Below are 14,640 nucleotides of genomic sequence, written 5' to 3'. Positions count from 1 at the left end.
ACTATTAGATTCAACTGTATTCTGCCCTTTTGTTGTACGAACTCCTGTAATCTATCTTCCAAACCAATCAAAGTCGCTTGGGAACTCAAATATTTGTTCAATAAATTTCCCTGCTCTAACATTTTGACCCACTTCGTGTACCTGAGATTTGGTTTTGTGAGGTTTGTACTTTCTTATGAACTTCTTTCAAATTATTATGTACTTCACTCCGCACTAAATCACAATACGCATTAACGTCCATTTGCACTTTGCTAGGCAAAGCATTTAATTATTTTTCCATTTTCTTTTCCTTTAATGTTCAAGCCTGAGGTTGGTTTGCAGCAGAGAACCATTCCTCTCTTCTGTCTGCCTTCCTCTTCATTTCAATGTATGTGTTACATCCACTGTCATTCATGATCTGATGCATGTATGATATCCTTGGCCACCCCCACCAATTCCTTCCCTCAATAGCTCCTCCTGCTATTGTTGCAATGATGTTGTTGTGTTGTAGGATGTGTCCTACAAGTTTCCCTCTTCTTGTTTGGATGTGCCTCTACAGAGATCTGGTTTCCTGTACTCTTCTAAACAACTCTTCATTTGTTACTTTGTCTCTCCAGCTGATCTTCATCATCCTTCTATAGCACCTCATCTCCAGGGCTATCTTCTCTGTTCTCTTCCAATTGTCCAAGTTTCAAATCTGTATAGGATCCCACTCCAAACGAAACCTTTCATGATACGTTCCCCTATTTTCAGACTAATGTTATTCCTGGTGAGTAAGTTCCTTCTGTGATTAAATGCAATTTTGGCCTTTTGTATTCTGCTCGCAATTTCTTTCAGGCTTCTACCATCCCTTGGGATTTTGCTTCCCAGGTAAGTAAATTCCTCTATCACTTCCAGCTCCTCTCTTCCAATTCTCATTCTCAAATGTTCACATTTGCTCCTGTACTGCATACAATCACTTTAATATTTTTCTTGTTCATTCTCATTTCATACTGATTGCATAGAATTTTTTCATTGTTCTGAGGACTTCCTCTAGATCTTCTTTTGTCTCCGTGACTATAGCAATGTTATCTGCATAATGTAGCATGTCTATCTTCTGCCCATTAATTTTGATCCCCACCTCAGTAGTTTATCGAACTTGGTCTATAGCTTCTTGGATGTAAGCATTGAATATATGAGGAGAGAGAGCACATCCATGTCTTACCCTTTTTCTATATTTGCTTCTTGTTCCTGGTGACAGTTCCTAATCACTGCCACCTCATTCTTATAGAAACTGAGTATCACACGGATGTCTTTGAAATTTATTCCACTTTTCCTCAGCACTCTGAACATCCCCTGCCAGATAACGTTATCAAATGCCTTTTTCATGTCTACAAAGGCAATATAAGTTGGTTTATTTTTCTGTAATTGCTTTTCAATAATGAGTCTCAGTGCCAGAATCACCTCTATTACTCCCAATCCCTTCTGAAACCAAACTGATCTTCACTCAGCATATCCTCCACCTTCTCTTCAATTCTCTTCAGAACAATTTTTATGAGAATTTTTGATGCATGTGATATTAGGCTTAGAGTTCAGTACTGTTCACATTTTGTAGCTGCTGCCTTCTTTGGTATAGGAACAATGATACATTTCAGGAAGCCTGTCGGTATCTCTCCTGTGTTATAGATGGACCTAATAAGTTTAAGCAGCATCATTTTCATGTTGTCACCAGCATTCTTTATTAGGTCTGCAGGGATGTCATCAATACCCGTTGCTTTGTTGTCCAATAGTTCTTTTAGAGCTCTGTCAAATTCTTCTTGCAGAATGTCATCTTCCTTGTAATCTTTGTCTACTTGTTGTTCTCTTCCTATTACTCCCTCCGAAAGAGGTGTTCCGGCATACAACTCCTCTATGTATTATTTCCACCTCTTCACCATCTTCTTCTTTGGCTGTCGGCATGTATATTTTTATTATCAAAGTGTCCTTTGGTTTAGTTTCAAGTTTGACTAATATTATTCGAGAGCTATAGTTTTTCCTCAAAATTATTCCAACTTCTCCCATTCTTTTTCCATAGCAGTAGTTTTATTTCCCTGTACGTGAACTATAGATGATCTAGGGGATTGGTGTGTTAAGAAGAAATCTGTGGATAACAGTCACTGAATGCTGGCCACTGTTTTAACTGGACAAGAGGTGGGATCTTTCCTACATATCGATCACGTGGCCAGAAGATGGCATAATTTAGTGCTGAAACTGGTTGCACAAATAAAATAACAACTCTAAATTTTGATTGCTAAAGATGTTTTGATTCTACATTTTCTAATGTAAATTTAGGCCAGGTGGGTGGCAACAATTAAGGATATTTTGTGACACCAGTTCCCACTTGCAGAGTTCTGAGAAACTGGTGTCAGGGGGAACAATATAGATGACACACGTGACGAAACAGGCACCAAGATCACGACTGTCACACTGTGGAGCATGCTCTGCTACAGGATATTGTGTGTTGGCAGTATACACCCTCTGCCTATACCTATTCGTTACGACCGATAACTCGGTCACAGTTATATCAATGTAGAAGGCTGAACCGTGTTTAGATAATAGACGGTACATAGCACGTCATTTCACAAGCGGCTCTCCCTTTCATAGTATATATTTTGCCAGTTACAGGGCTGGTATAGGTGGTGGTAAGAGAGTACATAGGGCAAATATAATACTGGGTACAGTCACACGGGTATAAGAAATAGCACAGGGAAAGGGCAGAAGAAGCACAATATTGCAGACATTAGACATTGGTGGGAGGGGATGACAAAAAACTATAACAGATATGGTGGGAAAAATGTCTGACAGAATCAGATCCGTGTCAGGGCACGATTTTAGGAAAGTATAGCTTTGTGGAAGTAGCAGACGATTACATTTAGGACTAAGAGAGTACCGAGTGACTAGAGATGTAGTCCGAAATTGTTTACCGGAAGGATCGGCCATCATACCGGGATGGGATGTGACGGCCTGGGAAATCACTTTTTGAGATAGGCTGCACGGTAGTTACATTAATTGAAGATTGAGGTGGGAATTCCAGTGTATTGCTGTAAAGAATCTGTCACTGAACAAATACGTTTGCCTCAAATGCCGAGGCTACATGGGAGGTAACATTTGACAGAGAAGTGATGGCAGCTGTCAAAATATTTCTACTGTTGATTGTTTTTAGTTTTAATGTGGACAAAAGTGTGTAGATGACACTCAGTGAAGGGAAGTGTTACACGATTCAGAATACTACAACCACGGAGCTTGCCGCCAGTGGGATGACTCGTGTGTCTCAGCGATACACACAGCTGGCAGCTGCACTGATGGTACAGCTACAACAGGGGGGGCAACCTAGAGTCTGGATTACTGCCTCATCTGGCCCCATAACATCAACCAAAACGACTGGTAGTGTGAACGGCTGAAAGCGAGGGGAAACTACAGCCGTAATTTTTCCTGCAGGTATGCAGCTTTTCACTGTGGTCGAATGATGATGGCATTCTCTTGGGTAAAATATTCTGGAGGTAAAATAGTCCCCCATTCGGATCCCCACGTAGGGAGTACTCGGGAGGATGTCACTATCGGGAGAAAGAAAACAGGGCACGTTACCGATCGGGAGAGAGAAAGCTGGCACTCTACTGAACGGAGCGTGGAATGTCAGATCCCTCGATCGGGCACGTAGGTTAGAAACTTTAAAAATGGAAATGGATAGGTTGAAGTTAGATATAAGGGGAATTAGTGAACTTCGGTGGGAGGAGGAACGTGACTTTTGGTCACGTGAGTACGGGGTTATAAATACAAAATCGAACAGGGGTAATTCGGGAGTACGTTTAATAATGAATAAGAAAATAGGAATGTGGGTAAGATACTATGAACAACTTAGTGAATGCATTATCGTAGAGACGATAGACGTAAAACCCACATCTACCACAGTGATACAAATTTATATGCGAACTAGCTCCGCAGATGGTGAGGAGACTGAAGAAATGTATGATGAGATAAACAAAATTATTCAGATAGTTAAAGCGTATGAAAATTTATTGTGATGGGGAACTGGGAGCTGTCTGCAGGAAAATGAAAAGAAGGAAAAATAGTAGGTAAATATGGACTGGTGGGAAGGAATGAAAGAGGAGGCTGCCTGGTAGAATTTCACACAGACCATAATTTAATTGTCACTAACACTTGGTTTGAGAATCATAAAAGAAGATTGTATACATGGAAGAGACCTGGAGACACCATAAGACTTCATACTGATTATATAATGGTTAGGCAGAGATTTAGGAAGCAGATTTTACATTGTAAGATATTTCCAGGGGCAGATGTGGACTCTGACCACAATTTATTGATTATGAACTGTAGATTAAAATTGAAGAAATTTGAAAAGGGTAGGAAATTAAAGAGATTGGGGGACCTGGATAAATTGAAAGAACCAGAGGTTGGTAAGATCTTCAGAGGGAGCATTATACAATTGGTTGATTAGAACAGGGGAAAGGAAAACAGTAGAAGAAGAACGGGTAGCTTTGGAAGAGCAATTAGTGAAGGCAGCAGAGCATCAAATAGTAAAAAGACATGGCCTAGTAGGAATCCTTGGATAACAAAGGAGATATTGATTTTAACTGATGAAAGGAGAAAATTTAAAAATTCAGCAGATACAGCAGGCAAAAGGAAATACAAACATTTAAAAAATGAGATTGACACAATATTAAAAAAGCTAAGCAGGAATGGCTAGAGGACAATTGTACAGATTTAGGAGCATATTTTATTAGGGGAAAGATAGATACCACTCATACGAGAATTAGAGAGGCTTTTGGGGAAAAGAGAAGCAGCTGTATGAATATCAAGAGCTCAGACTGTAAATCAGTTCTAACCAAATAGAGGAAAGCTGAGAGGTGGAAGGAGTATATAGAGGGTCTACACAATAAAGATGAGCTTGAAAGCAATATTATAGACAGGGAAATGGATGTAGATGAAGATGAGATTGGGGATGTGATATTGTGAGAAGAACTTAACAAAGGTCTGAAAGATCTAAGCTGAAACATGGCCCCAGTAGTAGTTAGCTTATTGCCAGAACTACTGAAAGCCAGGCATGACAGAGACCTTCCATCTGGTGAGCAAGATGTATGAGATGGGCAAAATACCATCAGACTTGAAGAAGAATGTAGTAACTCCAATTTCAAGAAAAGCTGCTGCTGATAGGTGTGAAAATTACTGAACAATCAGTGTAATAAGTCTTGGTTGCAAAATGCTAACACAAATTTTTTATAGATGAATAAAACAATGGTAGAAACAGGCCACTGGGAAAATTAGCTCGGGTTCTGGAGAAATGTATGACCATGAGAGGCAATACTGACCCTATCACTTATTTTAGAAGATAGGTTAAGGAAAGGCAAACCCAGAAAGCTTCCGACTATGCTGAATGGAATACTCTCTTTGAAATTCTGAAGCTCTCAGGGGTAAACAGAGGGAGAAAAATGCTATTTACAGCTTGTACAGAAACCGGAAGGTTGTTATAAAGAGTCGAGGGGCACGAGAGGGAAGCAGTGGGTGACAAACAAGCAGTAAAGGAAACCAAAGAAAAATTTGGAGTAGGAATTAAAGTTCAGGCAGAAAAAATAAAAACTGTGAGGTTTGCCAATGACATTGTAATTCTGTCAGAGACAGCAAAGGACTTGGAAGAGCAATTGAACGGAATGGGCAGTGTCTTCAAAGGAGAATGTTAGATGAACATTAACAAATGCAAAACAAGGATAACGGAATGTAGTTGAATTAAATCAGATGATGCTAAGGTAATTAGATTGGGAAATGAGACACATCAAGTAGTAGATGAGTTTGCTATTTGGGGAGTAAAATAACTGCCGAACTGCCGAAGAGTTCTCGGGCTTCCAGCCGGCTGGCGGTGTCTTCAAACTGCGACGTTTCGACGAGTGACATACTCATCATCAGAAGATGATGAGTATGTCACTCGTCGAGACGTCGCAGTTTGAAGACACCGCCACCCGGCTGGAAGCCCGAGAACTCTTCGCCAGCTGTATACGCCGGGAAAGCATACATTCACATAACTGATGAACTGATGACATCCAAAGTTGAGAGGATATAATATGTAGAGTGGCAATCACAAGAAAAGCATTTATGAAGAAGAGAATTTTGTTAACATCAAATATTTATATTTAAGTGTCAGGAAGTCTTTTCTGAAAAAGAAGTGACCAATTGATAGGACACTTTCTGAGACAACAAGGGACCGATAAATTAGTATTGGAGGGAAGTGTGTGTGGTAAAAATCATAGAGGGAGACAAAGATGAATACAGGAAGAGGATACAGAAAGATGTAGGTTGCAGTAAGTATTCAGAGATGAAGGGGCTCACACAAGATAGAGTAGCATCAAACCAGTCTTCGGACTGAAGACCACAACAACAACATATTTAGAGATTCCAAAAATTTTACCAGGTCAGCCTCATCATGAGTCTGTAACATTACATGAGTATGTCCTATATAGTCGGATCTACTTTGCGTCACGTAAGTGTTGGGGAGTCGAAACCAGTAGTGACCCATAACGTCATATCAACTTGAGATTTTTTTATATATGTAATTCATTTCTAAATTTTTTTGGTTATTTACAGAGTAAAGAATTTAATTATGTACAACATTTAATAGGTAATGTGTTTTAATGAGATAGATATAAATATGTTTGGACATAGCAAATCACCTTGTTGCATTATGCATGATATGTTTTCTCTTTGTAAGAACAAAAACTTCTGTGTCACTCAAGTGCGCGATCAAGTAGTCGTCGAGTGCGGATCTGCTGTAACTTTCATGAATGGGCATAGAATTGTTAATTTACAACCACATTTGATTTAAAAATTATTCTAGGGAACCACGGCCCAACTTTGGTGCAAACAAATCTCACGCGAATTCTCAAATATTGGCGAAGAGTTCATGATACGTGGCTGGATATCGGGCATTGTCTTCGCGTGTGTGATTCTGTAACATTAACTGCAATTTATGGACATTAGCTTGATAATAACTATCAAAGACTAATATGAGCGGCATAGTAATCGTCTTGATGCTTAAAACAAGTGAGAAGCGATTTACTGTTGGGATACGACAAATATTAATCATTGCATAGTCAGCTTGTTGATACGTTGCTTAGCAACTTATAAACGGACAGTGATAGAATTATTGAAATGATCTTTTAAGTATTAATGACCACTACACACACATTAGAAACTAATTACTCTAACTGTGAGTGACTTCTGGATTGGATGATTTCTTTTATTTCAGCTAATTAGTATTAATAAACTTCTTTCGAGGTTGAAACTTCATCAATGGTGTCGCGCTCATTCAGTTTATTAGAACGATAGATAGTACTAGCTACACTACTATTTATAGTTTTAAAAGAAAAGAGAGCACATACCTGTTTTTGTTTTGAGAAATGTTCGAACTTCAGTAGTCAGTCTTCTCAAACCAGAGGCATGAGTGATGCTCCCTCACAGCACTACAATATTGTGAATCACCACCCACATGTGCCCCCTTCTCACTAACTACATTTCTGCATTGAAAACCCTGAGATATAGCCGTGGTACAAAGAAGGAAGAAAGAAGAGGAAAGATCAGTGAAAGAAACAAAGTAAAGAGAGAAGGGGAGGTCACAAGTCCATATGGTAGAGATATCACCAATGTACCTAAACCAAATGGGGGACTCCAGGTTTATGGATCCCAGGAAAGCCCCCTCCATGATAACAATGACAAGGTTTGCATAAGGAGGAGCCATCCTGGTTCCCATGGCTATGAACCTGATTTGTTTGTATATTTGCTTCTGAAAGGTAAAGTGGTCACTCATAAGTTCAAGGGTTGGAACTTGAATAGTGGCAACTATTTATTCACAACCAATACAAAAGAGTTACATGTTTACACCTGTTACTGTCCTTCAAAGAAGTCACGAGCATTGTGACCTGTTGCCAGCGATGTGGAAGGCGTAGTATACCATTAGCAGAGCCTGTTCTGTTGATGGTGTGAATGGAGCGGTCTAAAGTTATGGTGATTCACCTGGAACCAGCTTTGCCAAAGAGGAGGTGACACTTTCCGTGCAACTCACCCATCAATTTGCATGATAATGCGTGGGGCATACAGCGCAAGCTGTGGCTGCTCTGTTTGGTCGATGGGACTGGGAAGCACTGTACCACCCACCACACTTCCTGGACAAGTCCTTGTGACTTTGATTTGATTCCAAAGATGAAGGAACCAGTTCGTGACATTTGCTTCAGAACTGTTCCAGAGATTCGACAGGCAGTAGACCGCTCCATTTGCACCATCAATAGAATAGGCTCTGCTAACGGTATACTACACCTTCCACATCACTGGCAACAGGTTCTACACAATGCTGGTGACTACTCTGAAGGACAGTAACAGATGCAAACATATAAATCTTTTGTATCGGTTGTGAATAAATAGTTGCCATCAAGTTCCATGTAGCTGATTACGGAGATCATGAAGGATGTCTTGGAATGAGGTGGGCACTGTCTGAAGTAACAGTCAGCAGAAGACAAACCATGTATGTGAGTAACTGCTTTTAGAAGTATGTGGCATCAATGGTAAAAAGTAAGTTGTGTGGTGAGTGGGGTAAGAAGTTCTATGGATTGAGATGCTAGTCTTAGTGAGGGAAAATGACAGCATGTTTAATTTATTTGCCACATGTGGAACATATGATGACCACCCTTATGTGTTCCCAAGAAATTTACACAGTCTGCCTGCTTTGGTTCCTGATCTTTGTGGATGATATAAATATAATTACTGTTTAGACTGGTGTTAAATCACATCAATTGGGATTTTAAAATATTTAATTTCAATCCATTAACACAAAATGGGGTATCAAGATTTCTAAGGCACCTCCAATATTTTCAGTAAGTTTGTATGCCTTAGTATTTTCAATCAGCACTGATTTACAACTTGTAATAGTACTGAATTGGAATTAATGTGTGAGTTACATAGAAAAGGAATATGTAGTGTTGTTCTAATAACAGTAAAACCATCATGTTATATGTAAAATCAATTGTGATTTATTACATTACTATAACATTAGGTTTCACTGGGCATTTCATAAAGATCCAAAGTAGAATGTTAAATAAAGTAAAAATGCTTAAAGATGTCACAAAGACAGCAGAATACCTTTGAGGAGGATAAAATCTGTCTGGCAGTTTCATCTTCTAGAATATTCCCTTCAGAACTAGACAATACTTCTAAGATTTTATCCTCGGTTTCCTTTAGCTGTTTTTTATTATTAGCACTTTCAATTATTAATTCATTTTTCTTCTCCTCCAAAATAGGCTTTTCTTTAGCAACAACAATGCCTAATAACTGGTCTTGCAGTCCTTGAGGAGTGATCATAAAATTCAGCAGCGTCACCTGCGATTAACAAATAGTGTTCAAAGAATACTTCCACATGACAAACACAGTAAAATGAATTTCAATAATAACATATAACAATGAAATGAACACTTAGATAAATACAAATCTGAGAAGAATAACATTATAACTGTGCAGACACCCCTGTTTGTTAAGTTTTTTTGTTAAATTTCCTGATACAATTACATTCAAATTTTTATATTACTGGTTTCTGATGTATAAAACAGTTGTCTTCAGAAATGAAATTAAAAAATACAGAAAAGGAACAACTATATGAAATTTTACACATTAAGAATTAAATATATTTTGGTATAATAAAATAAACGTATATCATTTGTCATACTTAAAATTGTGCAAACAGCTCTTGTCATTTTGCAATTTGGTTCTTTAGGATCTAGAGATGACTATGCAAGGATACCATACATAGTATCCCTATCAGCGAGCCACCTAGTAGCAGATGCTATCTGGCAAGGCTTAGCTTCTGGAACTTTCAGCAATATCCTCCCTTCTCCAGCAGACAGTGCATTTCCATGTCACATTGTGATGCAAGTTACTAGAGAGTTTATGAAGGCAGTAATGGGGTGAGGTTAGTTGAGTGACATGTAATGAAAGATTCATGAGACAGAAGTATGTGAAGTTGAATTATAAAGTGTTCATTAAGACAATCAGAGAAATATTTCATTGGGAAAGGAAAGCCCAATCATTGGTGGCTTTTTTAGAGTCAGTGAATTTTTGGAATTTGTAAAATTTCATCAAAGTGTTTGAATATGATACAGTTTGGCATGTTTTCTATAGTTTGAAAGTTGAATAAACTAATTTAAATGACATTATCTTTTATTTAAACAGAACCTTTCTAAAATGTATGATACATTTCGTAGCAAATAATAAGTCACATAAAACCCAGTTAAGCTACAGTTTAGTTTTCTATGCGCTCACAGCTGAAGTAAGTCTTTCTCTAAAGTCTGACAGCTAACAATTAGTACCACATTTGGGTCTCTTAAAATTATGGGGGGTGAGAACTTACTTGTGGCGTATCATGCCATGAAGCAATTTTTTGATTCTTACAAGTGGCATATCATGCCACGACACAATTTTTTGATTCAATAATTGCAGAAAGGAACTGTACTGAATTATGTGAGGCAACAACGGGGAACGTAAAGACGCAGAAACAGCAACGGAGGAGGAGGAGGAGATTAGTGTTTATTGTCCTGTCGACAACGAGGTCATTAGAGATGGAGCACAAGCTCAGATTAGGTAACGATTGGGAAAGAAATCGGCCGTGCCCTTTCAAAGGAACCATCCTGGCATTTTACTGAAACGATTTAGGGAAATCACGGAAAACCTAAATCAGGATGGCCGGAGACAGGTTTGAACCGTCATCCTCCTGAATGCAAGTCCAGTGTGCTAACCACTGCGCCATCCCGCTCGGTCAAAACAGCAATGGTTGCTGCCATGTGCAGAAGAAGTGTCATACATGTGAAACAGTAAACATCGTCATCAAGCAAAAAGAATATGAATTACAATGACATGAGACAGCATGTCACAATGGGAGTGCTGTGAGCTATGTTCTCATGCAGAAAAACGTGTCAGTCTCCCAAAAGATTTACTAATATAGTGGGTTGCATGTGGCATTGATACTATAGTGATTTTTAAGTACAAGTAGATGTGTATTTTTGTATGTTTTATAACTAACCTGATGTACTATGTCAGAAAGTGAGAATTAATGAAATAATTCTAAAATAATAAAGTAATGGTGGAACAGTCCAAGATGGGTAGGGAACAGAATGTTATGTCATACAAATTGGGAGCAAAAAATAATAACAAAAAAAGTAGATGCAGATTCAGAAATTGTGGAAATGTCAGTAATTAGTGCAAAAGAGTTTTTTTCAAAGGATGAAACAGTAGGAGTGGAATAACATCAGGAAGTACAGGTACCTACACAGACATGTGATGGTGGCCAAGGGTGTTTAGATATGCAGGCACTCTTAGCAACATTAATGGGAAAGATGGAGGAAAACACTAGGCAACTAATTGACAGGAATGGATTCACATGCATGAATGCATGACCTAAGAATTATCCATGTTGAAGCAATTTCAAAGGATTGTGTCAATGATTATATTCCACTCAGCACACAGCTAATCTTTGTACAAGATGAGACAAAAACCAAAAAAGGAGGTAACTGGAATTAGTGAAAGAAGTGAGGCAGAAATTAAGAGGTAATTGGAATTAGTGAAAGAAGTGAGGCAGAAGTTGGGAACATAAATATGGAATTTATTTATTTAATTATTCTTTGCCCATGGACTCCAGCTGAAAATCCAGCTGAGAGTATTGGGTGTGTCATACAATAGCCTATTAACATCAAATTTGATTTCATTATATATAAATGAAACAAATAATTAAACAGAAATAGTCCATAATCATACAAAGGTTTTACATGTTTCACATTATATGTACACACATCCAAACAACATACAGAAATGATAATTTTTAAAGGTACATTTCAGTAATGATATATTTCAACACCATCTTAGTATTCACTCAAACTGTATATACATTTCTCTGTGAGATATAGTTTCAAATGATTTTTAAAACATTTTAGATCTGTTTCTTTTTTAATAATTTTGAGGAGTTTATTAAAAAACCTTTTGCCTGCTTCTTCTGGGGCAGTCATAGACAGTTTTAGATTTCTGTTTATCATGTAGTAATTTTCATTTCCTCTTGTACCGTGTTTGTGTACATCTTTATTTAGGAGGTGTTTATCACTTGACCTTACCACCATTATGCTTTGGTATATGTACAGTGAATATACTGTCATAATATTATAGTGTACAAAAGCTTGCCTACAGGTCTGTCTTGGTAGTATTTTTGCAATGCATCTCACTGCCCTTTTCTGAATTGTGAATATTCTTTTTAGGTAGCCAGCTTGTGCATTTCCCCATATACGAACTGAATAAGACAAATGTGGGAAGACAAGTCCATAATACATTGATCTGAGGACTTTATAATCCACAGTCTTAGCTGTTTTATGCATGATGAAGATCTGTTTGTTTATCTTTTTACACAGTGCGTCTATGTGCTCCCCCCATGCCAAATGTTTGTCTATTATAGTACCTAGAAAATTTTTGCTGGTTACTTCTTTAATAGTCTTTCCATTTATATTAACATTTATATTATGATTTTCACTATGCTTGGTCTGAAATACTACATTCATTGTTTTAAACTGATTCATAAACAGGTTGCTTTGTGTTAAATATTTATTTGCATTTTCAATAGTCAGGAGTGCTTCCTTCTCAAGCTCCTCTTTTGTGTCAGCTGTGCAAATGATTGTTGTGTCATCAGCATACATTATAAGTTTCTGATTTATATAGCTAGGGAAGTCCTTTACGTAGAGTATAAATAGTATTGGCCCAAGCACAGACCCTTGCGGCACACCGTGTTTAACTGTTTGTAATTCTGATCTGTAGTTTGTTATATTTCCCCCACTAGTATGTGTGATTTCTGTGCATTGTTTCCTATTTGTAATGTATGATTTAAGTATGTCATAGCATTTTCCTCTAATTCCATACTGATATAATTTCATCATTAATTTTGAGTGGTTCACACAATCAAATGCCTTAGATAGGTCCATAAAAATCCCACAATTAATAATGACTAATAGCACTGTGACAACTAACAATAATAACTTGGGTAACTTTGAAGCGGATGTTCTAAAGAAAAAAGTAAGAAACCACAAAACAGGAGTAAACAACATTGTATTAAACAATTTGGAAGAAGAACAAGCTTTCGGTAGGGATTGTAACAGATTATGACTGGGAGGAAGACTGCACCTGTGGTGTTGTCCGAAGAGTGAGGCCCTATGTTACAGATGGATCCTCACAATGGGATCACAACCTAAGCACAGACGCTACCAGATGGAGCCACAAATAAGAGATGTCAACAAAGACATATCCCATTTACCAACACTACTGGAAGTCTACTTACATCACTAGCCCCACTCTAGCAGCATCATTATAGTTCAGATCCATGCAACAAGCTAGTGTCATTACTCAGAACTGTGAATAGTTAAATGCAATGCCATTCAGTTCAAGAATAACTATAGTTGCAACATAACAGTATTGTTCAAAGAAATAAATAGGTATCATTGTGTTCTGTGGCAGTACTAAGCATATATTGTTACTCATATGGAGAGGATTCTGTTTAAAGAATTTTGCTGAAACTGAAATAATACACTTCATACGTCGTAGCATCTAATTGATCTACTCCTGAAGTCAAACCTATCAAACTCTCATCTAGGCTCACTATGGCATATATAAAAGTACCCAATGTCATTTCTGAGCAGGCTTAACAGAGTGATACCTGAGAAATGGGCTGACACAAAAAGGTAGATTTCGTGATGAGGCAGATGGAAGAACAAGCACCCAAATGAGCAGACTCCATGAATTTAGACAGGATGACATACGACAAGTGTGAAAAAGCTTTTGTAGATAAATATTAGTCATAGGAAATACGAGTAGAGGGCAAGGATGACCTGAGTGTATGAGCATAAGACAGACAGATGGATGGGTTGCTAGCTTGCATGTTGGAAAAGTCATTAGAATTAGACAGATTTTTAGACATGCCAGTGGGAGAGAAAACATTAATAAGAATGGAAATGAATGGAATACCAGTGTGATATATAGATACGTCATACAGTGTGAGGGTCAAAAAGGAGGGGCAAGCAAACGTGCACAAGAAAGAATTAGATGACAAGGTCCCGATTGTAATCTCATCTATAAATAAAAGGCAATGTCCCAACTGAATGACTTACTGGGTCATCACTGCCCAGACCTAACCACTAAGAACAGAAACATGAATATCACAGACGGTGTTGATGTTATATTGTAGGCATTGTTTAAGAAGGGATTTTTCGAAATTCCACCCCTAAGGGGTGACAAGGGATGAGAGGTTTTTTTGAAATCATGTCGTTATTAGGCTATTTGGAAAATAGACCTATGAAAATTGGTATTTTGTTTTTTGGTCAGGAATAAACAAAAACATATTTCAGCATTTTTCCAAATGTAACATTTATGAGGGTAAAGTAGTGGGTGAAATTCTTTCTAAAAACACACTGTTATTTAACATTTGATTATGAAAGCAATTTTTAAAAAAATTGAATTTGGCTTCACGGTTAGAATAAGAAAATATGTGTTTCACTATTTTTTGGAAATTTAATCCCGAAATGGAAGGAGAATGAAAGTTTTTATGTAAATATTTCATTATGCAAGTAT

The 14,640-nt window shown here is 37.7% G+C and overlaps 1 protein-coding gene across 1 annotated transcript in view; it reads right to left on the bottom strand.

Moving 5' to 3' along the window:
- Positions 1-14,640, bottom strand: part of LOC126235648 (dynein axonemal heavy chain 3) — a 1,245,905-nt gene that overhangs the window by 281,315 nt on the left and 949,950 nt on the right. Inside the window, exon 51 of the mRNA XM_049944362.1 lies at positions 9,136-9,372. Coding sequence (XP_049800319.1) covers positions 9,136-9,372 — 237 coding nt within the window. The remainder of the gene's footprint in view (positions 1-9,135; positions 9,373-14,640) is intronic.

This window comes from Schistocerca nitens, chromosome 2 (assembly GCF_023898315.1).
Source record: "Schistocerca nitens isolate TAMUIC-IGC-003100 chromosome 2, iqSchNite1.1, whole genome shotgun sequence".
NCBI classification, from domain to species: domain Eukaryota; kingdom Metazoa; phylum Arthropoda; class Insecta; order Orthoptera; family Acrididae; genus Schistocerca; species Schistocerca nitens.
Note: the sequence above shows the minus strand (reverse complement) of the source record. Positions and strands in the feature narration are given on the sequence as shown.